The 26016-nt window shown below is 43.5% G+C and overlaps 1 protein-coding gene and 1 long non-coding RNA gene across 2 annotated transcripts; both read left to right on the top strand.

Annotated features, from left to right (window-relative positions):
- Nucleotides 1-15584: 15584 nt before the first annotated feature.
- SMIM32 (small integral membrane protein 32) lies at nucleotides 15585-18529 on the top strand. Its single transcript, XM_048057053.2, has one exon. The coding sequence runs from the start codon at nucleotides 16721-16723 to the stop codon at nucleotides 17039-17041; it is 321 nt and encodes a 106-aa protein (XP_047913010.1). The 5' UTR covers nucleotides 15585-16720; the 3' UTR covers nucleotides 17042-18529.
- Nucleotides 18530-22652: 4123 nt separating this feature from the next.
- LOC136786361 (uncharacterized) lies at nucleotides 22653-25690 on the top strand. The gene is made up of 3 exons (XR_010824876.1): nucleotides 22653-22771; nucleotides 23978-24186; nucleotides 24630-25690. It is a non-coding gene; the product is annotated as an uncharacterized lncRNA (long non-coding RNA).
- Nucleotides 25691-26016: the final 326 nt, after the last annotated feature.

Below are 26016 nucleotides of genomic sequence, written 5' to 3'. Positions count from 1 at the left end.
TCCTGAGGAAGAACAGCACAGTACAAAGTAACTTTGTTTTCACGTCAAGAGAGGCAGAGAATTATCCAGCTTGAGGGTCCCACCGTACCTGCGGGTATTTCCAAAGGAGCTGAAGAAATATGGCCTCATTTCTTTGCACAGCCAGGGGATTACTTGTTCTGACTTTGCAGCAGGGATGAAACAGCTGTGTACAGAAGTATTTTCTCTACTTTTCCAAATGTTCTCACTAACTCTCCACTGGAATTCGAGGGCTGCATACTGAACCCTTCAGGTACGTTACTGCCCAACTGTCCACACTCCAAATGACCCATAGGTCAGGACGGTGTTAGAGAGGGTAGCAAAGAATCCAGTGTAGCATCTCTTGAGCTTTATGATAAATGCTTTTAATAAGGGTTAGACAGAGGCTCTGTACAACACCGCACATAGCTTACCTGAAGCAGGAGTCGGGAGGGGACAGGAGATGGGACATCCTGGAGGGTCCATGCTTGAGGCAGCTCTGGGACAGTTCACATGGACTCTTGCATCTGTAGAAATGTGGGGAAAAGAATTTGGTTATAAAAACACAAAACCAAAGCAAGAAATCCACCGTATGTTACCTGAGCTGACTCCTGTCTCTGATTTTAGCCTTTTAGTAAGAAAGCCCTCAATTTCTCAAAAAGAACCTGAAGACAAGGAATTCAGCAATAATAAATGATAAATAGAAAACAAGTAACCTGCTTGGAGTTAAGTACATTAACTACATTCCAAATAACAGCACTAAAATGAAGGTAAGAAAAATGTGGCAGATCCCACGTGTTCTCCAGGAGCTACGTGCATAAAATGGTTCCTTTGTTTACATAAACAGTTTTTCCAAAATTTTTGACATTTTTCAAATACATACTGTGGTCACCCGACACACTTTCTTATTCCTGTGACTTGGTCATGACAAGAGGAACTGCTCTGACTCTGCCTTCCATTGATCCACAGCAGCCATGCGATTCCAGCTGCCAAACAGCGCTTGGGAGTTAGAAGAGTTTATTGTTGAGGAAACACAAACATATACATGGTTGGTTCATTAGGACTCGCAAGCTAGAAAATGCTTTCAAAACTCCCTGAATAGAAATATAGATTAGGAGAAGAAATGTCATAAAATGCCTCTTTGAACAATGCTGTCAATGAACCCAGTAGGACAAATACTTTTCTGATATGTTTGTTTGTGAAAGAGACTGTGAAAGTCATTATTCTGCAAAATTCTTCTGCAAGACGGTATTACACAGAGGTATGAATACAGGCCCAGGAATAGGAGCAACCCAGATTATCCTGAATATCAAAATGTGCAATTGTGCAGTGCCTGCAAAGGAAATAAGGATAACTTGTTATTGCATAACTGTAGCCTTATTATCATCATGACTCATTTATTATTTTTACAGCATAGCTTCTTCTAGTGTCAGACCCGCAGTTATCTCCAAATAAGAGGCTTATATTCAAGTTTTTGTAAATCAAACTTGGAACAAAGAAAATTTTGCAAAATACATTTTGTTGACCTTTTGCTGGTGCCTCCGTGTAGTCTGTCCTAGACAAATCCCTACGTGCCTTCTTGGACAAACAACCAAGCTCCTTCCCCCAGAATTACACACTCATTTTGCAGACTCTTTATTTTTAGTTATTCCATTAGAAAGCAACAACAACGTAAGACTTAGCTGAACAGTGACCCCAAAACATGAGAAACTTGCAACCTCTTCTCATATAGTCTATGAACTGAAAAAGGGTTCAATTACTTGGCTAACAGAAATATTTACCCAGCTCTAGGGAGAACACTCAGCTGAGGACCCACAGATTGTTATCTAATAACTCCTCTGGTGATAGCTTAATATGGAATTTGGATGCAAAAGCATAGCTGAATTTCAACAAAAACAAAACAGAACAGAAAAGAAAAAAAACATTGAAAACCACTTCCTTCTGGCCTAGAGATACTTTCCTTGTTTATGGTATAATATTCTCTCAGTGTATACAAGATTACTCATATTTTATGTGTTTATAGACATAGGTCCCAACACATACACAGGTATTGTGTGCACTGCTGAGATGCAGAAGAAAAATATCTGAGATTTTGGCATCCTGGGAGAAGTTTTACCCAGCTCCCAAATGTCACATGGCAGTTAAAATGGAACTACACTCATGTTTTTATTCAAATAACTACTCTAAAATTACAAAAGATAACTACTACCTTTCAGCATGAATAAACTTGAATACATACTAAAAATAATCTTGCATTAACTCCTGAAGTTACTGCCTTCTGGAAGGTGTAAATGGGTAGAGTTTGCTATTACATGCTTTACATAACCATATGTCAAAAAAATCAATAGAATGAAAATTGCATATCCAAAAAGGGGATAAGTGGATGTGCAGCATTTTGAGAGGCATTTACACACACACACACACAATTTAACTCTCAAGTCTTCTAGCTAAGCCCAAGCTTTATGACACAATTTATATTTTTTTTTTTCTCTTATCAGTTGTCATCATAATTTTAGGGAAAGACAAAGAGGTCTTTTAGGAATTAGGATATGGTCTTCTCCCCTTTAATTACAACAGTTTGCACTCAAGAGGGCAAGTAATCTTGGTGAAATCAGTGCACGCGTTTGTGGAGTAAGGCAAGCAGAATCTGACCACTAGTGACAAATGAACTCTAGTGGCAGACTGTGGTTTGAACTATGACCCAGTGACAGGATGCTTTCAAAATGTATTTTTTTTTTTTTTCGTATCACTCCTGGTTTTTTTTCCCCGAGCCAGACGTATGATGGATGAACTATTTCCTTGAGCACCTCTGGGTGAAGTTGGCCCTGGGCGGTGCAAAGAAGAGGTTCCCCAGCCATCACACCCCCTCCTCCTCTGGCACCCTCCTCACACCTCGCAGCTGGCCCTGGGAAGCCAGGGGCAGCAAGAGCAGGAGGGGGTCTGGTTCTCGTCCCCCCATCCCCGTGCCACAGTGATACCTCCCGGTCGAGGAGCTCCATATTATTCCTCACTTAGAACAGCAAAGGACGTCCCCATCTGTCTCTGCTGCCATGGAAGATGCTGAAGCTCCTGCAAGTTCAGAGAGGATTTATTTATTACGTGCCACTTATTTATTTTATATTAAGTTCTCTCAACACAAAGTGTGGCAACAGGAAGAAGTACAGAGCATTGAAGGAGAGATGCACCCGGCACCTGACACTTCAGCAGTTTCTTGGGGGTTCCCTGAGGAAGAGGAGAGCTGGCTCGCTTTTCTTTCGCAGAACTCAGAAGCAAATTTTCATTCTTGAATCACGCATTGTTTTCAAAAAGTACAGCTGCTGAGATTCAACAGGAGAATATTTGAAACTGTGAATAATAAAATATTTATTGAAAACAGTACAGCAGAGTAGAGCCTTTTATTCCTAGAAGATACCATGCAGACAGCTTCTTCCTACATGCAAAGATGAGTTCTGTAGATCCAAGTAAAGCAGTATTGCAAGAAGGCAAAGTGTAATACAAAATGAAATCATAAGTACTAAGAGTCTGAGAATTTTTGCAAAGGGTGACTTCAGATCATTTAAAGCATGGAAGACTGTACCTTACTGTAACAGAATACTTAAGGATTTGGGGGGGGTATATAGTTTTAAAAATGCTCTAAAAATAACTTGACCTTAATCATGCCATTTCTGTACACCTCTTTAATTACAAAGGCACATGTTATTTATTTATTTATTTATTTTTAATAATGGTATATATCATTATACAATATTTCTACTCCCCAAAGATATAGGCAGTGTATCCGAACTTTCAAGGGCTTTCCCTGACAGAGGGAAATGGCTGTGATCCAGCCTCCTGAGTGTCACAGGTGATGACACCCAGCCTTCTGAACGAGATAAGATGGATGTCAAGCTTGGTGCAAAATCACATCCTGAAAGGCATCCAGTTGTAACTAAATGAAAACAAGACCTAAGGACCATTTTCTTAGTAGTTTGTTCCAGTTGCTAATTCCCCAGCTTTTAAGGATTTGCAACTTGGAAAAGGCCATTAGTTCTTGCAGGTACTTCTTCTGGCAGGTGGAGAAGCCCTTCAGTATGCAGCACGTCTCCCATGAAGGTGTACCTAGAATCACCTCCCAAGCTTCTTTTTGCTAACGAACCAGATCAAGCTCTGAAACATTTTTCTAGCTGACAAAACATTTATTTAGCTTCTGACTGTAATGATTCTTTGTGGCATTAAAACCTAATCATTTGCACCAAATAATAAGCCTGAGCATTGGCTCAGCAGGTGATAATGCTATGTCTATGTGCTGTGATCAGTACCTTTGGTTATGAGTCAGAAATGCAAAACCTGATGGACACACTCAGCTTTTACGTGTGGGAGCTGTGACGCTTAACTAAGACAAGTACCATAATATCTCCAGTACAAAAAGCCAAGGGATGCTGCCTTTGCCATGTAATAAACTTGAATTTAACAAGTTGTTAGATTGTTAAACAGTTTAAAGGGTTGTGCAGCACTGGAATAGGCAGCCCAGGGAAGTGGTTGAGTCACCATCATGGGACGTCTTCAAGAAACACTTAGACGTAGAACTTAATAGCACGATTTAGTGGTGGACTTCAGTACTAGGTTAAACATTGGGCTAGATGATCTTAGAGGTCTTTTCCAACCTAAATGATTCTATGATAAGTAGACTGTATGCAATTAGTTGAAGAGCCAAAAAAACATGATCACACAGTTAAGGACCTTTATCACTGGGAGCAGTCGCCATCGCTATCCAATTCTCTCTACTCACTTGTCTTAGCAAAGCAGTATGATTTTATGTCTTATAAAATATAGACCGGATAATTATCATATGTTACATATGTTGTAGGTCATTCCCACAGCCGTTGATGCTTAATCTCATGTCTCCTGTTTCTCCATGAAGAGGCATCCTACCAATTTTTGATGCATATCATATATTGTGTAGAAGAAAAGGATTCCTTTACTATAGTAAAAAAATACAAATATATATATATATATAAATAAATAAATTAAGAGAGAAAGAGAGAGAGAGAGAGGGAGAGAGAAAAAAAAAAAACATTTTGAACAGCACAGCAAAACATTTTAATTGAGCTAATCCAAAAATAAGCGCAGTCAAAAAAAGTACCAAATTCTCTCATGAGATGGCAAAATTCATCCAGCTCTGAATTTGTGGGGTGTACGCTGGAGCAGAGATAAGAAACGATACAAACAGAAACAGTATGAGAAGGGAAGGTATTTACAGGAGATGTGATAAGCAGCATAGTGCCTGCCAGACTGCTTCGTGAGGAAACCATTGCAGGATCCTTCGGCACTGACTGCGACTTCACAATTTCAAACCCAAGGTGACAAATTCCTGGGGCTTCGACAGCCTCATGTTTGGGGGAAGGTAACGAGAGCATTTTGTCAGAAAAGTAGGTCACGGCTCAGTGGGAGAGGCACGTTGTCACATTAAACTGTGAAGATTCATAGCTTCCAAGAGGGTTTCAATTTTTTATTTTTTTTCCCTGACGTTATTTCATTTAGCAAAGTAGAATCCATATTTTAAGCAAAACAAGATGGTTGCAATTTATGGGTCAGCCCATTGTTCTTGCAATGGCTTTGTGAAAGAAGAAAGATTGCACTGTCTTGTTACAAAAGACAGTGATTTTGGTAAGTAAGCTCAATTGTCTGAACAATATTCTGCAAATGAGTGTAAAAAAATATATCAGAGAATAAAGTGTGAGTCATGCAGAATTACTCAATAAGAAGCAGTAAGTCAACTTTCATAGGATTTGGGTAATGTGGATATCTCTTGAAATTACGCCTAACTGCAGCAACAGTCATGATGGAAACAAGAGCCAGAAAGCAATAAAAATATCCAGTAGTTTCAAGAGTAACAAGTGGAAAACTTCAGGTGACAAAACAAAACAAAACAAAACTCAGCCAGGTCATATTTCCGATAGCTCGCATGAACACTGCAAAGTGAGCACAGAAATTACCCAAAGAGGACTGAGGAACTGTGGTGCTTTGCCCCTATCCCGTCAGGAACAAGAGACTAATGACAGGAGTGATTGAGGCTGGATTTTGACACTTGAAAGTACATAGAGTAGGTGTAGAAAAGATTTCAGTTATGCACACAGATGGAAGAAGTAGATCACTGGAGAACTGAAGTGTGACAGTATTACGACAGATAAAGTAATTTATTTTATAGGAAAATGATTATACAGTTGAGAGTCTTTTTTTTCTTTTTTTTTTTTTTCTTTCCCAGCAGAGTGAAAAGGAGAGCATATCTGCTTTTCTTGCACATGATCCACAAGATGTGTCATGTGCTTCTGATGGTGTCAGAGAGAAAGAAAATGGTTTAGTGAGTGGGCGCACATTTGGATTTCTACCTGATTGACAACGTGCAAGTCAGGGAATTGGCCCAGCATCAATGAGTGTCTAATTAATTTTGGCTGTAAATGCCACCAACACTGATGGAAAATGGTCATGGAACAGTTTCAGAATCGATACATTATCTTATATTTAAAAAGCCACCATTGAAATTAATAATAAATTTACTAATTTCCTGTCCCAGGCTTCCTCTTGTTGCATCTGGAGCTTCTTCTAGGCTTAGGAGTGATTTTTTCCCAGTGTTTCTCAAGGGTCCATTCGATCTAGTGATGAAAATAAAAACCAAAATGCTGGGGGTCACCCTCTGGGAATTACCCAGATCTCAGTGCGAACGTCCTCCCAGATCTGGGAAAATACGCTGTTTGGCTCTGAATTTCACAATTTTGTATTACTTTCCAGCAGTCACGCTATGCATAGACCAGAAAATATTCTGCATTAGAGTGCTAATGCTTCTCTCTTTTGCACCAAGTGAAAGCGCAAATAAAGCAGGATGGATTTCAGTTTTCTAAATCAGAATGATTTGTAACCTGGCACACCAAGGGCAAATACTCTCTTGTAGCCAATCCAGGAGTTTCACATAAATAAAAGATCGGATCTGAAATTTTACTAGAAAAGGATGGAAGAAAAATCTTTATAGATAAGAATTACCTCGAGGTGGCTCAAAATTATTTCAGGAATTAATTGCCTTTGAATTGGCAATTAGATTTAGCCACCAGGTAAGCAATTCCTTCTTTTATAAAGTAAGAGCTCAAAGGTATTTGTATTTTAAAAATGGAGGGGAGAATACTTGTTCAAAATATATATTTTTTCCTGCTAATCTTCCATAATGTTATCTGTAAAACACATGCAGACAGCACAAAGCTATCAGAGCCCTTCACATTCTTTTGTATATTCTTCCTCCGCACACCTCTGTGAGATAGAGAAATTAGGAGCAGAACAAATCATCAAAAGAAATGTATGTGCCTAAATTCCCTTCATTTTAGTACTCTACATATTTTCTGAGGATCTAAGTCCAGAGACAGCAGATGGTCGTTTTTCTCAGATATTTAGGCACCTACACATGCAAATAGGTGCCCAGGGGTATTTTCAAGCAAGTCCAAACACTTCACTCTCTAAATAACCATTAAGAATATCAGTGCAACATTTTCATCCTACAAGATTTTTCTTAAATATCAAAGGGAAAAAATGACTCTGTGGAAATTTGTCAGAAATTGAAAGGATGTGTGCCTCCGGGCTAGAAATAGGGCACCACATAGATTTGTGATGTTGTAGCCAGATGGCAATATGAGACGGGGCAAATCAATGGCAGTGGCTCTAGGAATAACCTGGCACTGAAAGAATTAAAAATCTACGTGAAACTGCTTTTAAGAAATTCTGGAAGTTCAGCTGAAATTTCCCCTATAAACATTCAGCCATGAGCCCTCTACAAAAAGAAAAGACCGAGGCATCTCAGAAGGGAGAAGACCAGACAAAATAACTGTTAAAGAAAAATAGCAATGTTTACCCCCCCCTCCCATGAGCTTGCAGTGTGTACTCTTACTCCGGCAGAGCTCTCTACTCAACCTAGCAGGCTGTGCTGGGTTGTACTAAGCTACACTTGCTTTTTGTGAGCCTTCCTTTCACGATCTTGAGTTGCCACAGGGTGCTGCACAAAAGGAGCATCTGCACCTTACGGCCACTACAAAGAGTTTGGTGCTGCCCACTTTGGCACCTAGTGAGCGTCCCAGCCTAGGGAGGAGGCCAGAGGTACAGCATCAAGGAGCTTCCCAACCAGTCACAGTATATATTAAAACAAATATGTCTTTTTCACTTGTGAACAGCATGCTTAACATTCCTGCACTCTCACGTAAGTACTGGAAAACAAGACCAAAGGCAGCCCTCAGCTTCAGAGGTGTTTGCTGGGGACAGGGAGGAGTAAGGCGTTCCTTCTATTCTTCAGAAGGATGTGTGCTTTTAAAGCTGCTCCTGCAGGAGACAGTTTTAAACTTAGAGATTTTTTTAGCCTCCTGATAGTTCAGCAAATTAGTTTACAGCAGAATACAAAGGGAGATTAGCTTGGGGAACAATTAGAGTTTTAAAATGAAACAAAAAGTTACAGGGAAAAGGCTCTTAACTATAATTCATATTTCTGTCTCAAAGGGAATTAACAGAATTTTATGACTTTGATCTTCTGAAAAATGGGTTTCCTAACTATATTAGTCATTTTTCTCAATTTTAGATATGGATTCGATGAGAGATAAAACCTCAGCAATTTAAAAGGGACAGTTCCGCCTATATTTGTCACAATTTCCCTACTGAAAAACTCAGAAGTTCAGTAAAAGAGATTTTGTGGCAGACAATCTGTTATAATTAATGAGTATTCATAATTAATGGCTGGCCTGATGTAGCCTTTGAGAATGATCACAACCTTTCTCTCTCCTTAAAAATTTAGCAACGGGTTAAATGATAGCAAGAGTTGGATAATTCCACCATTAATCAAAGTTAATAGCTTGCAGTTCTCTCAGACTGCACTAACTGTACTAATTATTATAAAGCATGAATTTTAATAACAGTACTGTGCTGTATTTCTCACAAGCATAGGTTCAAAACTAATTAAATACAACTGGAATGTATTTGCCTCTATATAGGCAAGGTACATGACTGAGGAACATCATCTTACTGCCTCGTCTCCAAAAGGAATAACTTGATAACTCTGCTTTCCTCTGCAAAGTTAAATATCAGGTGAAGTTTTATTTTACCAACCGCGGTATAAAAGATGCAAATATTTCAAGGGTCTAAGATTTGAGGTATTTCTGTTAGCTTTATATTTCACGCACTTTTCCTTTTATGACCGCTGTTATCAACGTGAAAAGGATAATATTGTTATCCTAAATAATTTTGGTTATTGAGCTTGTCAAATGCATTTCCGTGAAGTTATAGCAATTGAATTAAAACCAATTTGTTTGCTCCGTGAAAGAGCAGATATTCCAGAAGCAACAAGATTTTAGATGATTAAAGTAATCTCTGTTACGGGCTGATGGATTTTCTTTTTAAGTGTATTCAGTAAGCATATTCGTCCAGCCGTCTTTGCTGCATTTTGCATTTTACGTCTTTGGGGCATTTTCCAGCTCCCCTGGGTGCTGGTCAGTGAACACCAGGCTGCCCCGTGCTCGAGTGCTGGCACGGAGGAGCCACCGCCCCACAACGGAGCAGCTCTCCCAGCTGCTCTTTGAAAGCTGCTCAGCATTGCCACATGGAAAACAGCATTTAAAGCACCCCTGCCCTTGTATTACAAGCCTGGTGGCCGGAGCCACCCGGGCTCTGGACGTGAGGTGAGGACACGCAGGTTTTGCTACCAGCACAGCCTGCGTGTTGCTGCTGGGGGTGGCTGACCAGCTCTGCTGCTCCCCTTCTCGGTTCGAGCTACAGCCTCCCAAAGCAAGGGCTTGTGCCCAGCTCGGTGCAGCACTGCCCTGTTTCACAGCTGGGGGCAGCTAGCTTGCCTTGACTAATAATACTTACAGTTTTAGGCAATGATTGCTGAGAGCCAATGACACCAAGCCAGGAAGCCACCGGAGTAAACAAAGAGGGTGAGGAGCCAGGCCCGACACGGCTAAGCCCAGCAGATAGGAAAACCAAGACAAATTTGAGTGCTTTCTTCCCCCTCCAGCAGACCTTGCTGGCTGGGCTTTGCTCTCACAGACCTCCATTCCCACCTCTGCCTAGCAGCCAGGCTTTCCCCTCTCTCCTGGCTTATAAAAACCCATCAATAACCTAAACCAAACCTCACTTCCCATAAAGGCCTGACCAGTAACCACCCAGAGAAACAAGGAGACGGTGGTCCTAGGTTTAAATGGGAGCCCCATAAATCTGCAACATGAGGAAAGGGCCCAATTTCTTCAGATTCAAAGCTGGGCCTGCTGCAGGCCAGGACATTTCATAGGCACTTACAAAATTAACCTAGATGTGGAACTCTGATAATGTACATCAAGTCCACCAAAAGGTGGCAAAAACAGACACAGAAACCTGGCCTACAAGGCTATGAGCCTTTGTCCTGCTTTTGGGGCAAATACATTCAGTGAACAATGCAAACGTTTCAGCTCTGCTGTAGAAATTGAAACTACAACTTTACCCTCAAGTCCTCCATCAGTCCTTCTCCTGTACATCTGTAAGTCTTTTTGGGAAGGGAAGAAGGAAAGGGGTTGTTTTTCTTACTGATTTCATTAAAAATAAAATAAAAATTGAAACAAATCCTTTTGTTCTGCCACCGTCCAGGTGACTTCAGTCGGGGAGACAAGAGTTCAGCTGATGGAAACCGTGGGTGTGGAGTGGACGAGGCAGCCCCATCCCTGCCGCTGCCAGAGATGCTCTCGGTGTGCTGCTTAACTCTGAGAAGATCTCAGAGCTACAAAGAACCAGCAATGTGATCTGTTGAGTCAGACCATTATGAATGATAAATTAGAAATTATAAAACTGTTCTTTTTTATCAAGCAGCACACAAACAATTAAACATCAGCGCTCTTCCCTGGCCTGCTGAGGAACACTGTGTTCAGTTTTCTATTCATTTTTTGCAGTCAGAGATGGAAACGTGCCTTAAAGCAGTAGCCACGCAGAGTTTGGTACTTGCCAAACTAAAGTTTATCTAAACCTCTGAAGTTTATGCCTGCTCTGAGAAGGCTGATGTGCTGCTCTTACATTCGATTTAATTCCTACCTCCAAAGGGCACCCAAGAACCCATGAGTGAGCACCATTTGTGTGAACAATATTTCTCTGAGCTAACACTGTAAGCAGGCTTAGCTCACACCAAGACCAACAATAAAGAGTCGACCTTGAGCAATCCATTTGCTTTACTACCTTACACAAGCAGGGAAACACGCACACCACAAGCCCTAACAGTGCTCAGAGGGAGAATTTCCTACGTCGGGCAGGGAAGCTGTGCTAGCTGGTTTGTTACTCCTTTTTTCCTGCATCAGAGCACCTTGCCACCTTCCGTGATCAGTGCTCAGGACCTCTGCAGGGTGAGGAAGTATTATCAAGCCCATTTTTCAACCCGGGAGGTGGGCTGCAAAATGGACCACTTGTATAGGACCTGATCAGAGTGATAAGAGGCTTGGCATGTGCGCAGGGAGGCTAGGCCGCCCCTTGGCTATAAAGGAAACTTTCATATTTCTCTCTGGGGATCACCCAGCTTTCAAAACTCACCCTCACTACTTGGGGTTGGCTCCTCTCAAAATTTACAGTCATCGAGGACCTTAAAAAACAAACCAAAAATCAATAACTCGAGAAGAAAGAGAAACCCCATCTACCCAACCTGTCATTTACTGTCTGACAGAAACTGCCACAGCTTCCCATCACTGACAGATCATGCCCAGATGTCTGCAAAAAAGGAGGAACCGTTTCTGACACCAGACAAGCAAGAAGCAATGAATAAAAACAAGCTCCAATAATAAAACGCCCCGTGATGATCTGTGAAGCTTCCCTAGCAATCCTTGTCTCATTCCAAAAACCTAATGCTCGCAAGAGTAAGGTAGGGAAAAATAGGGTGATGCCAGAGAAAGAGGGTTTCTAGCTGGGAGTTCAACACTTTCTCAAAAGCTGGTGGGCACATGCAGTCCTGCCTGATCAGAATTCCCTGCATGAAGCCAATGTTATGGTTAAATGGGAAGTTTTACAACATACAGGTGGGACATGCAGAGGGAGGGCTACATGCAGGTGGGACGTGCTTTATGCAGCAGCCTGGAGAGAGGCTTGTTCTATTCCATTTGAGAAGAGAGAGGTATAGAAGAAAAGAGATGAAAAATGCTGTTCCCCACAGCCTCCCCAAATACATGGGATGAATGAAGGATTTGGGCAGAGCCCTGATAAGATGCACACAAGCTCCCATCTCCTCTGGGTCCGCAGACTTCTTTGGACACCTTCTAAATGCTTCTGTTTCAGCTGGTGAAAACTCACCCTGAGAAACATAATGTTAGAACTCAGTTTTAAATATGAGACAAAAGTTACTAAAAAAAAACTAAATAATATTTTCAGGCTTCTCAGCACTTGGGCCAATTTCTTCAGGCATCCAGATTTGTGTTTAAGCACCAAAGGCAGCATCCCCTCATTAGGTGTCTGGTGATTAGCTTTAAGACCCTGCCTTTGAACATATGGTCCTCAATATTTGATTCCCAGGCACTTGGAAATAAGTGTTTTACTTCAGAGGGATTAAAAAAGGAAACAACCTCTGTATATTATTTTTATTTCCCCTCCTCTTTAAGGTTTTAAGGCTGCTTCTAAGTGACACTGGAAAATTACAGCCCATGATTTGTGATTTCTGGTCTGCTAACAGAAACAATCCCCCCGACTGCCACTTACTCCTCAGAGCAGAAGAATCGTAACGCAGATTGTAAATGGTTGCATTACCGAGAAAGATAATGCCTCTTTCCACTCTCATTTCCCTCGGTTGATATTTATCATGGTAGGGGTTGCGTAAGCGTGGAAGAGACAGATCATGCATTATTTACCGCTTTGGAAACGGGGAAAGGCTCCAGCCTTCCACCGCACAACCAAACCCCAAGCACTGGTCACCCTCTAAGATTTGCATCCTGTTTGTTTGCAGCTTGGCTGAGTGTTTGTTAAAGCAAACGCGATGGCCCAGGCCACCCAGAGAGCTCCAGCAAACGGTGCTGAGGTTCACAGGCGCTGGTTTCCCTTCTTTCAGCCCTGGGGATTTTATGCCAGGATTTGTATCAGGCTACGGCAAGACTGGGCCAAGCTTAGGCCGCAGCTGCCAGCACGTCACCATGACCCTAAATAAATGGCCTGGGCCCAGCCGGAGGGACAACATCCAGGTGGGACACCCCAGGCTGAGCACCCAGAATGGGTGAGCAGCCCCTCAAGGGGCTGAGCAAGGGGCTGAGGGGCTGAGCAGCCCCTCGAGGGGCTGAGCAGCCCTTTTACTTGGGCAGAACTGACTGCAGCAGAAGGAGCTGCTGGGCACGGGCACCCGAACGAAGAATTTGGGCCTCTCACAACACAGAAATGGTGCTCAGCCCTGTCTCCATGACAGCAAGGGCCCACAGGGCCCCAAGGCTCATCCCAGTGATGCCACCAGGGATGAGGACGCTGGCCCAGCTTCCAAGCGTGCCAGGAAGCCACAGCGCCGCGGGGTTTATTGCTGCTAAACTCCAGCCACCGCCAGAGCCCCGACGTGTGTCCTCACAGCACCACTTCCAGCGCACATTAAAACCTTACCAAAACAGGTCATTACGTGCTGGAAACCTTAAACAAAGAGAAATAGAAAACAAGCAACAATAACAAAGGTACTAAGTAAGAAGTAAGTTAATGAGGAAAAATTACAAGGAACTGAAGACTTTAAATGAGCTTCCAAATTAAGGGAAACAGAGGGAAAGGATCAGCTCTTATTTTTTGCAATTAACGTATTATTTATGGCAATTTAGGTTTTTTGAGATTAAGCCCGGATATGGTGCTGTTGAAAACACATTTGATTTACTCCCAGGGCTTCTCATCTGTTTCTCTATCAGCCTCAGACAGACAGCCAAAAAAACAGGAGGAGTTTTACACACTCCAGAGCCTGCACGCACACAGGGCGCTTGTAAAACACCAGAGGATTTATTCCAGCACTGGCTGCCAGGTGCTTGGACCGTGACCATTAGCAACAGTCCTCAGCCCAAAGCGATGGTACTGGTGCTGCACAATTGCATCCTCAGGGCAAAAAACAAATATTTCGAGAGCACGAGATAACATTTTGTTGGAGCAAAAGGGAAAATATTCTGGCTCTGTGTCCGCGTTTGCAACCTGCATGCAAACGGGAGGGAAAGGGGAGGCTCAGAGCCCTCCTGGCAGTGCCACCTGCCCCTGGGGACACCTCTGGTGGCTCCCAGGAGCGTCCCCTGATGTGCCACTTGGGCACATCCATGGCAGCGTTTTCCCCCTGTATTTCAGAGTTGGTAACGTTTGCAGACAAGCCTTTTTAATAAACTTTGTGCTAAAGTGGAACACGTAGACTCCTTGCTATTTATAGCGCTCAGCCCCCAGCTGCCTTTCTGCTTTTCCTACGGACTAACAAACTCAACAAAATAAATAAGCAAAGAAAGGACGCAAAGTTTGGTTAAACTGGACAGAAGTTCAGGGAGGAAGAGGGGAGGGTGCTGGAAAGACATCCAGACCTCCAGCCATCCACGTCCCGCTGCTGCTCCAAACCTCCCTGACTGCAAGGAGACATGATAGGTAAAACAGTTGCAAACTATATTAGCTTTTTTATGACTCTGTTGACTTTTCCAGCCCCTGTGCTGGCTGCCTGCCTCTCTGTCCTGTTCTTTGAACCCATGCAGAGTAAATATGTGTAACCACGGTTGCTCTGCAGGCAGGAGAAATGTCCCCAGGAGGAGCCATGCCTCCTGCTCCAGTGTTAAACAGACAGGGAGAGGAACCCGGGCTCTTTGGAGAGCAGCATGTGGGAGTCAGCTCGCTTTGGCTGAAAAGGGGGAAAAAAAAGGAAAAAAATAAATAAAATAAAATAAAATAAAATAAAATAAAATAAAATAAAATAAAATAAAATAAAATAAAATAAAAACAGCAGAAACTGTAGAGGAACATCTCCCTTTGAATTCAATTCTTGACTCAAGGCTTGGAGGCAAACACATGGGTAGCAGCAGGTCCAGAAGCAGGAGGATGTGGGCATGGGGCCATAGGGACATGAGAGCCATCCCCTGCCTCTGAGACGGGCTGGAGGCCCGCGGGACTCCCCCAGGCACTCACAGATTGCCAGAAGGTCAGGAAGATGCTGCACAAGGCCTTGGAGAGCGTTGCCTTTAAGCAGAGACTTTGTTTTCTTTGATTTAAGTCTGCTTGACCTGCGTATTTCTCCTCTTTTAATTCCCTCTCTCGTGGCGGAAACATTTATTATGCTAATTGAAATGTTTAACCTCCCTGGACCGTCAGCTGCAATGGCTCGTCATAAGCAGCATTAATGTTTGCTGGGACCGGTACCCTGGGGATGGAGAGCATGTTTGACACTTTCTTCTGTCAAGTTCCCAAGCTCTCCTCTCTTCCCAGCTCCTCTCCACCCCCCCCCTTTGCCCCCTTCCCAAGTGGCACTGAGCTAAACCGAAGTATTAACCGGGCTTATCTGATGCACGGGAGTGAGAGTGTGAGAGGGAGCTGGCGAGCAGCCAGCAGCTAATAGCAGCATAAAAGCAATTTGATGAAAAAAAAATTAACATGCTAATTGTCAGGCTGGAGAGGGTGCTGGGGCCCAAGTGAAGAGGGAAAAAAAAAAAAAAAGAAAGGAAGAAAAAAGGCATCTTCTATTTATGCTAGAGAGAGCAATTTTAACAATAGAGGTCTGAGGAAGAAAGAGATTTTGAAGCAATTTTCTTTCTGTCCCATCCCCTGTTACCCTCCCCCGGCTCAGAACCTCTCAGCAGAGCCCCGGGCTCTCGCAGGGCTTTATCGGCGGATCTCTTCCCTTAGCATCATGTCACTGCCAGACACGGCGGACTTCAGAGCCCGCCGGCACCACCGTGCAATTCCTCCCTTCCCCCGGTAGCAAGTGACGCTGCAGTGGAGCCTCTGTCGGGAGGAAAAGTCCCGTTTGACACAATTCTGCACAGTCCCACTTCGCAGCGCCGTGAGGCAAGGGCAGAGAAGAGGTTTCCAAACTGCCACCCCCTCCAATTTCTGGGGAGGCTTTTTGCTCTCTCTTTTTTAAACAAAGGGACCTTGGTCTTGGATTTTTTTTTATTTATTTTGATTTTTTGTCTCTCAAAGAAGCCAAAAGGAATGCCTAGAAGGCTAAAGCAGCAAGCTCATCTGAACGTTGGCTACCCGGTGCGCTGCTAACTGGGATTAAGAAAGTCCACCAATGCTTCCCAGCACTGGGATTTCGGCAGCGAGGAGGATCCCGGGGGAGCAACTGGCGACGGCGAGCCCAGCAGGATGCCAAAGCGGCAGCTGCCTCTCTCCGCAGATCCCGTTTAACCCCGGATTCGCGTGCATCCCACTTCGGAAAAGCACCTGGAAGCCCGCTGTGCCTGCCCCTTGACGGAGAGCGAGCGGCGCCCGCCGAAGCCCCGCTGCCCCCCGAGCGCTCCCATGCACGCCCCGTGGCCCCGGAGCCCCCACGCCGCAGGACCGAGGTACCCGCACCGGTTTTCCTTCCTAGCCGGGGATGAATGCTGTAACTAGGAGCCACAGAAATTTAAAAGAAACTCCCTAAGCCGTGCGAGGGAATTAATTTGCTTTTACTCGTAGACAAAATGTGGCTCGCTCTCAGCCTTTTACGAGCAGCAGTGTTATTCCCTTCCTATGCCAAAGAGTGACCGTGTGTGCTCTCCTTCTTTACTTCTACCGTGGAGGAAATTTAAGCAAGAACATGTATAGTGAATTGCTAAATTCAACCAGTGCCACCGAAGCTCACCTCATCATTCAGACCAACACGCCCTACCTAAGCAGCACCCAGAGACCCGTGAGCTCCTCGGCGCTGTACATGTCGACAGCCAGGGTGTTAAAAGAAGGGGAAATAAATAAGCCCGACCTGGTGACTTACATCATTCTGTTTTTCTTTCTGCTCTTGACTGTGACGCTCATTGTGCTCTTCATAAACTGCCAGCTGAAAAATTCTTTTTTTGCTACTCTTCCTTACGACAGATCCCTCCGAGAAGCAAGGAGCCCGTGGAGGACACAAGCTGTCTGACACGAGAGAGAAACAATGTCTTACCACAGTAGCGGGAACCAGAAACCCTGTGCAATAAGACTTTTTTTTTTTTTTTTTTCCATATGTCAGTGAGTGGATTCAACCCTCTTTAAAATAATAGGCTGCATCGCAGGAAAAGATTGCTGAAAAAATATGCCATATGCAAATCAGAATAGCTGTAAATAAAAAGCTCTACTATGAACTAAAGAGGTGACGCTTTAGCAAATTTATACGGTTTCATGCAAAAAAAAAAAAATGCCCCTTGTTTCCAGTTTAAGCTCTATATGTATGCAAATGTCATCATCACCCCATTCAGTGCCCATACAAGGATATTTGCATTAACAACAATCCCTGATTTGTGCATCTGGTGGAGCTTGTTACCCACGTTTATGAAGCCATAGCATTGAATGTAAAACACGGTGTATTTACCTAACGGCTCCACACCGAGCAGGAGAGTTTACTTTCCAGACCTGTTTCTCTCAACTGCTGCTGAAAACGCTCGGTAATGTAACGGGAGTCACGCCTGGCAGCGGGAGAAAACTAAAAAGGTTTATTTAGGTTTTTGGTCGTGATTCTGCTAAGGGTGTTTTTTTGATGTTTTACTGCATCTTCAAGGAGGTTTTAAGTTACTACCATTTATGTGAACCACTAAATAAATATCTAGGTAACTTGTTTTCAACTTTCTTAAGCTACAAAGGAAATTATTCACCACGGCACGAAACCAAAAAAAAAAAAATCAGGATGGAGAGAAGGAAGGAGAGAAAATAAACATCATTAATCGTATGTAAACTAATGAAAGGAGAGAACAGAGTGCTCTGAGTTCAGTATAAAAAGCAGTATGAAACTTCTGAAACCACAAAGCAGTTTTATAGGAGCAGTTGCTTTCATGCACGGCATCTCCACTCCTTGCTCTTTCTAAAAGTCTAGAACAATTAGAATCATGCTTTATCTGTAGGGCAACAGCATGACTGATTCAACATTCGTTACTGGTAACACACTGTTTTAGATTAATTAGCAATCTGGTTTTGTACTAAAAGCTATAGTTCTGCTTCACCCTGTTAGCAGACATGCTATTTTATAGATAACATTTTTTAATAAACTTGCACTTACAGTGCCATAATTCTAGATCATGCAGCACAAATCCCAGAACAGTATTCATGTTTCCCACAGTGGGCAAAGGGCTTTTAAATAATAAAAATAAATAAATAAAACCACAGTGTCTCAACAAACGGCTGAACTGGGGGTAGCCAGAAACTCTCTTAAAAGAATTTTTTACTCCAATTTTTTCTAGTGAATCACCTATCAAAATAAAGGAGTTCAAGTGGTGTTAGAAGCTGTGCCCCTAAATGCATTGTTAACATGCAGAATACAGCAGAAGTGCTGTGTGTATATATGTACATAATGTATGTAATCCAAACAAGAAGATTGTACAGTGCAATTATACATACATGCAGGCTTCACTCAAATACAAAACGTGGATACCTGGGAGTCTGTCTGTAAACTCTTTTACACGGAAAGAAATTGCACAGTTGGTATACTTCCATGTCATTGTCTTGGTTACCATGTTTTATTATGCTCAAAAAAGTTAGTCTACTAGACAGCAGGCTTAAATATTTTATTCCTTGACAGGTGGCTGATTTTTATCTCATCTGAACCAAACTTAACTGGTGTAATTCCAAATAATTACTCTAATGTTGAAAGAGAGAATAAATTTGAGTGTGTTTATCTCAGCCCATTTTGAATAAATTGAGTTTTTATCAAATCAGGCATTTCTTTTACTTTTAAGTAATGACAGCTTGTTTTCAGCCACCAGCCATAATGAGCTTGGTCTAAGAATTTCTGCTGGCAAAAGCCTCAGAACCTGATGAAGCACGTGTTACATTGCACCACAGTGCACATTTCCTTTTACTAAAATGCTCTAGAATAACCCCAGAATAATCCCATCCACACCCCCCCAGCCTGAGATTTGGAATAGCACCCCCAGAAGAAGCTGCCATGCTCAGGGTGCTGATGTCCTGGGCAAGCTTTTAGGCGCACAGCCTGCGGTGCTTTCCTCGATACCCAGAGCCACTGCAGAAGAAAGCTCTACCAATGCCATTTTAACCTATGCATGAAATACGCGTTAAGAAAACATTAGATATTCTCTCTTTTACCAGGCCCCAATTTCCAGCTGACCATAAAATCCACTTCCCGACCACTGGCATGCCAGGAGAGGCACCAAGAAGCGTTTGTTCCCTTATTGTAACCACGTTATCGGGTGCATGACACCCACAGGGTCCCTAATGTACCCTTCATCCCTTCCCCTTGCCTGCTGCCTGTCCCATGCTTGCCCTGACCCAAACACAGCATTCACCGGGCCTTTACAGTGAGACCCCTTCCCCATGTACCTCTCAACGAAGCCTCTCCGTGCTCAGAGCCTTGTAGGGCCCCCCGCTGCGATGGCTCCGCTGCGAGGCGGACGGGAAGGCGACGAGCTCCCACAAGAAGGACAAGTGACACGCCACAAGTCCAGGGCACGCTGCTTTGGGAAGCGATGCGGCCCCATGCCAGAGAGGCTCTTCGTTCTGTGTTTTGCTTCTGAGGGACGAGTGGCTCCCACAAGGCTTGGAGAGCATCCGTACCCTTCAATACCCAGCCACGCGCTCTGCTGCACTAGGACCCATGCTGATGGACGTTGCACCAGTTCTTCCTCCGACCAGGGAATCGCTTCCATCCAGCAGAAGTGACACCTTTTGCATCTGATGCCACTCTTCCTATAGGTTATTATTCTCATTAGTTTTCAGTCTGCTGGCTTTAACCCTTCAGACCACGGATGGCTTGGAACCCAGTTGCCCAAGCTGGTGGCACAGATGCTCTCCGAGATGTGCTCCCCACCAGGGCTGAGCAGACACTGCCAGAACGATGCTCCGCTGCCGAGCACCCACTGCTCTGCCTGAACGCCAGCTGGGGCAGGCCAGCAGGACCCATCCTTCTTGTTTTTCCTAGGTGCAAAGGGGTTGGGGTGGGCGTTCACCTCCTGCTCTTCCCTTTCCCCCAAGCACTAACCAGAGGTTGAGCATTTTCTACACCGTGCCCAACGGCCATCAGGGCTGACACCTGGAAAGGACTCATCAGTAGGACACACAAGGCTGTCATAAAAGCAAAGTATGCAGCAGGGCAACAGGCAAAGAATAAAATTCGTAAGCTAAATATTTAGTTCCCATTCAGGACGCCTCAGGTTGGTGCTGGACGCAGCGCTGTCTGCACGGCCGCACCATCCACGTGGTGTCAAACCACAGAGCCCCAGCAGTTTGTAACGGCACTTGCTCTAATGAGCCTGCTTCTAGTAACATCTTAAAAAGAATTGAAGAGCCCTTATGCCAGGACACCACTTGAGAACAGGAATCACCACGACGAGGGCTCCTCCACAGCTCAGCTCTCAGCAAGAGGAGGAAGGAGGGAGGCTGGCAGTGGCACGAAGCTGTCAGCAAACGCTGAGAGCAGCGAGCGGTCAGCCACTCCGGAGTTACGCCCTGCAGAGGGGTTTTCTGGCCTTCTGAGCTCACAAAGATGAATGTCAAGGAACAGCTGGGTAGGGCGTGATCCCGACTGCCCAGGGACGAGCGGTCCCGCTGGCCTGGCCACGTACGTGGCAGCGTGAGGCCTGACCCAACACCAGCGGATGGGTTCAGTGACGTTTGGTTCTGCTCTGTTCTGCGCTGCTCTGACCACGGCCTGTGTTCTCCTAACCCTTCTGAAAACCAGGAGCTTTTTCCACCTGGTGTTTGGATCAGTTAAAACTTCAGCAACGAGATCAGATCGAGAAGAGGAAAGGAAGGCCCGTGGGGCTGTGCTCGCCGCGCAGGTGGCTGCAGCAGTTTGCTCTCTCCCTAGCCTGAGCTCACCAGGCCCCGAGCAAATACACAAACCAGAGGCCGAAGCAAAAAAGTTCTGTTTAAATCCGTTAATCCATATAGAACGTCTCCTGGGCAGCAAGTTACACAGCCATGTTTTTGCAAGTTCTTTTTCTCCCCTTTCTCATTTTCACCCTCCTGACAACATCACATCCCCCCTCCGGGGCCAAGCCTTTGCCCAGGGACCGAGCGGCATACCCCAGTGAATAACCTCTGTGGACACAACGTGTTCATTCCTGATTTCCAGGACCGAGACACTGGAGACTCTTGCAAAAAATTAGAGATTTCTTTCTCCAGACTTCTTTCAGAGCGAGGCTGTTCAGAGACCTGAAATCTCTCCGGTCTCAGGACACAGGGCTCTAGCTGGCTCTCACAGAGAAGTTTCTATTTTGCCTTGCACTGTCTCTAAGATTTCTCCGCTCCAGCTGAAGTCTAACTCGCCCACACTGCTCGAGCTTTCTCAAGAGGCTGATGAGTTTGCTGAGAGTCAGCTCGAGATTTAAGACACTTCAGAAAATGCGATTTCACAGGAATGACTGGATTACACAGCACTTCGTATTTAGTCCTGGAAATAACAGTGCTGTTTGCAATAGATGAACAACTTCAAAAAAAGAAAGCAAAAAGCTTGTTTGTACAGAAGAAAGCACACCTGTCCTTAGAACAAAAGAGCTGTCAATTCTAAAAGTTTTTCTTTTTTAATGTTTTATGGAAAAAAAGAGGAGACAGCAGGTACCTGCCCTGCCTTTTTTTTTTTTTTTTTTTAACAGAACTGATCAAGCAGGGACCAGCTACTCTGCACCTACAGCTGCTCTGCCTTATCAGCAGTTTCCCTGTCACATACATTTAAGGGAAACATTGGGGCTAGCAAACAAAATATGTCGGATATAGGAGAAGTAAACATTGCACTTCTCATATGATTAATTTTTTTAATAGATCTGTCTTCACTTCTTGTGGTATAAGGAATACTTCTAGGGTCCTCGAGCAGATGTTGGTGCAGAACTGCCTGCTGTAGGAGTGCCCAGCCACCAGCTCTAGACCCGGTGTAACCATCTCACCCAGAAAACAGGACGCAGGACAGCTGCGATGCCGATTTCTTGCCTTCTTTAGAAGAGCAGCTGATTATCAACACAGCACAAATTTAAGGTAGCAGGGAAAAAAAAAGAAAGGTTTGGTGCCTGGCATACTCTGCTGGGCTCTGGATTTCTTGCCTTCAGCTTATTAAATTAACTTTTAATTTTTTATTTATTTTTTTTTGGTCAAGTTCAATGTTACATGCTGGCTATGGCTGCTATTTTCCTTTTAACCAGACCCCAGATACCCTACAGCAGCATTTACCAACCAGCCAGCAACGCCGCAGCCTCAGACACACCTTGGGAAGCAGAGGACTTGAGGACTAAGAGGACTGCAAGCCAGACCTGCCCTTGTGCTCGCACCCAACTAGAGCCTAAAAAATGTTGTTTACAGAAGTATTCATACAGCACACTTGACCACGTGGCCCTATAAGGCAGTTAACAAGAACAATATATTCAAAAAGAATTCGACGCAAACTGCCTGGAAATTGTAAAATGCTGCAGCACCCATCACATGGGCATTTTATGCATTTGCACTTGGGCCAAGTTTTCTTCCATTAAGGCTTGCTCCCTATTTTCAAATGCAAAAGCACCAAGACAATCAGCTGAGGCTTCTTTCTTACCAGTGATATTCAGGTCCAGTCCGGCACATCCTCAGTGCACGATGGGCTGTTTTCCCCAGCACATCAGAAAACCTGGGCAAGCAGTAGCTGCAAAAAAAAATTTCTGCAGAGAATTAAGGTTTCCTACACACTCCCCATGCACAGGTAGGTGGCCATGGCTCCAGTTCCCTTCATTTGGGTAGGGGAAAGCACACATAAAAGGAGGAAAAGAGCACTTTTATTTATTTATGGCTAAAGGACACTTGTTCTTTTTTATAACTTTCCAACTCCAATAAGTCACACCTGATCCGAACAGCTGGGAGCAGCAGCGAGACGTTAGGGCTCAGACTGTATTTTGGTGGATTTAGCGATAGCTTCACACTGTGGGGATAAATAATTTCCCAAATTTTAGTTTCTGTTTTGAAATCTGCTCTTCCTGCCGCACAGTGAGAGGCCCGGAGACGGATACAAGTCCAATGACATGAGTCTTGTACCTCCAACTCTATACCACGTGCGCGTAGGCTGCATTTTTCAGTCCAGGTAAGCGATGTGCCAGCATAGAGTTTCTTTCTGCGTTGCTATTACATTTGCCAGCGGCTGGAGTGCGAACCCAGAGTACAGAGCTACAGCCAACCATCTTCACTGTGCCTGTATAAAAATGCACGCAATATTTCTTTACTTAGAAGTTTCTACACAGATACCCAAAACTTCAGGGGAATGATTACTTGTGTTGAAAGTTATTAACCCAAATTGCTAATGCTGGCTGCCTACCAAACACGAGTCAGCACAAACTAACTCTCTTGCCAATACTCATCAAGCAGAAAGATGATGCAGTATCTAAAAACGTACATTTAACCGAGGGGCTGGTAATTTACAGGTACTTTGGGATTGCTACAAATGCCTCAGTGCACACAGAATATAGCAGGCTCTGCATCCCAAATCAGAAGATAAGCTGTTTAAGAATTTAGGATTAAAGCCAGTGCCATCAGTGAGCACGGTCCAATGATTTTTTTTATTATTGTTTTTTAATGCTGGCAGTATTTGGAAAGCACACCAGGTATACACAGCGGAGCTTTCTAGTAACAGCAGGTGGAACAGATTCTGCTCTGACTCGTCTCACCCCTTGTCACACCATCAGCTGTCACAACACACACAACCAAATACACCTCCTTTCCCCTCCAGCCCTCAGCTCACTTGTGTTCAGTGCAAAATTCAGTGATACAGGCATGTAATTAAAGAGGTGAGCTCCCTAGACAAAATTCATCGATTTCCTGTTATTTAGCTTCTGTGTAAAACTTCCTGAATGCTGATCAAGCAGGGGGAAAGTAAATATTCTGTAAATATTTGTCAACTGAGCTCTAAATTGCATAGGCCTATCCGGAATTTGGAAGTCAAACGGAATCAGCGTTTCCACAACGCCAAGTGCTTCAGGAAAGCTGCCTGGAACATCCCCGTTCTGTACGCCAACTCCAGACCATCACCAGCATCCTGCTGCATGGATCCACGCATGGACAGGACCAATTTAACTAGAATATCTCACTTCCCAAATTTTCCTGACTTCTTTGGAACAGCTTTTCTATGTAAGTACAATTTCTTGGGAAGGAGTCAGCGAAGGCAGGGATCACTGCACTAGACGAGGCAGGCAGATCTCTCTTGGCACAACACACAGGCCACCCAACATCTTATTGCTCTAAACGCCAGTTACATGTTTGCCTTCCTCTGTACTCAGTGAACAGAAGCGGCCTCTGACTCACTTAACACACACCGCAGGTTGGGGTGGGGTGGGTGAGGTGGCGTTTGCCCAAAGCTTTTTCTTTTCTAAAAAATAATTTTAAAAAACCACCCAAATAAAACAATAATCCATTTCTGAGATTACTTTGGCTAGCTACTCACAAGGACGTAACCATCAACTGTTAAAATACTTCTAAATTTCCCAGAGTAATAGGATTAACATAACCTCTTAAATTCTATTAAATAATGTTTTAAAGCTATTAATAACCAAGATTTTTTTCTTACTTTATAGAAAGCTATTAACACAGATCCAAGTTTCTGGAACACCAACCAGCCACTGCAACGTGTAATTTGAGAAGTTACTAACCTGCAAAAAAGCCTCTATCATGTGGGCAGCACTATCACAGCAAATCTTTTGTCAACTTTTCATGGCCATTATTCTCTTGGAAGAGCATCAAAATGGGATGAGAAAAAAAAATTCCCCTTTCTCCCTTACATCTCCCAATCTCAGTGGAAGTCTCTTCTACCTGTCTGAGCGCTCCTTAGTACAGTGCAGTAGCACACTTATAGGAAAACCAAACCAAACAATTACTGAGGAGACTTGAGAACTTCGTGGAGCGTATCTGGAAGGTGGTGGTCTGCTAGCAAAACGAAGCCCCAAAACAGGAAGCACAAAGAAGAATCAGTACTGGTTTTGATTTGTCCTTTCTGTAGATCTTACATGGAATGGCAGATTCGCGTGGAATTGGGGTTCAGTATTTTTGCACTCATCCTACTAAAAAGGGGACTTCTTTTGACTCATGCACACGCTCAATTACTATTTCATCCTCTGTTTCCGTAGTATCTTGATAAACAAGAGAAATGTTTTCCTCTCCTCAGTCTTCAAAAGTTAGTCTAATACACCGTAAAAGAAAGTTTGCTAAAATGCTCCTAAATTTCTATTTTATTGGAACAGTAGTTGAATTTCAGGAGATATTCAAACAGCTTTCTTTTCAATGAAAAGGCCATCGGTCATCAGTCTAAAGCAATTCAGACATGATGAGCGGCTGTTTAAAAAGGTTATGGTCAACCACAACAGTAGAAACTTAAAAAAAAAAAAAAACAACCATTAACCACCCCCAAAACACACTAATCAGAACGTTACTTACAGATACACATTGCTGTACTACCGATGCAACTATTTTTATAAATATCAGCAAGTCAATATAACTCCTGCAATCAGAATTTTTGGCTGGCTGTATTCTACAAGCCCCACAAAAAAAAGAGCTCTTAAATACGTGAACAAAATAATTTAGCGTGTTTCTGAGGGAACTGCAGCAAAAAGCTATAGGAAAACACTTTAAATTATAAGATCACATTTGTATTAGGAGGAACACGTACATGGTAAAGCATGAGCAGTGAGTTGCAAGAACTCAATATAAGGCAACCCTTGTAAATAAGTATTTCAACACATACTGAGATACAGATAAAGGAGATCAGAAAAATCTGTAGGTTTTTTTCGTTTGTTTATTGAAATATGAGCAGCAGTATGCAAAAAATATCTTTAAAACATAACATAGCAAAACCTAGTAATTTTAAAATTAACAAAATAAAAAGATGTTTAGAGTTAAATGAAAAACTCATTGCTAGAACTGTGTTTCCTACAATGTAAACAAAAGCATAAAGGTTATGCTTGCAAC

This window comes from Anser cygnoides, chromosome 14 (genome assembly GCF_040182565.1).
Source record: "Anser cygnoides isolate HZ-2024a breed goose chromosome 14, Taihu_goose_T2T_genome, whole genome shotgun sequence".
Classification (NCBI taxonomy): domain Eukaryota; kingdom Metazoa; phylum Chordata; class Aves; order Anseriformes; family Anatidae; genus Anser; species Anser cygnoides.
This window is presented reverse-complemented; position numbering and strand designations above follow the sequence as displayed.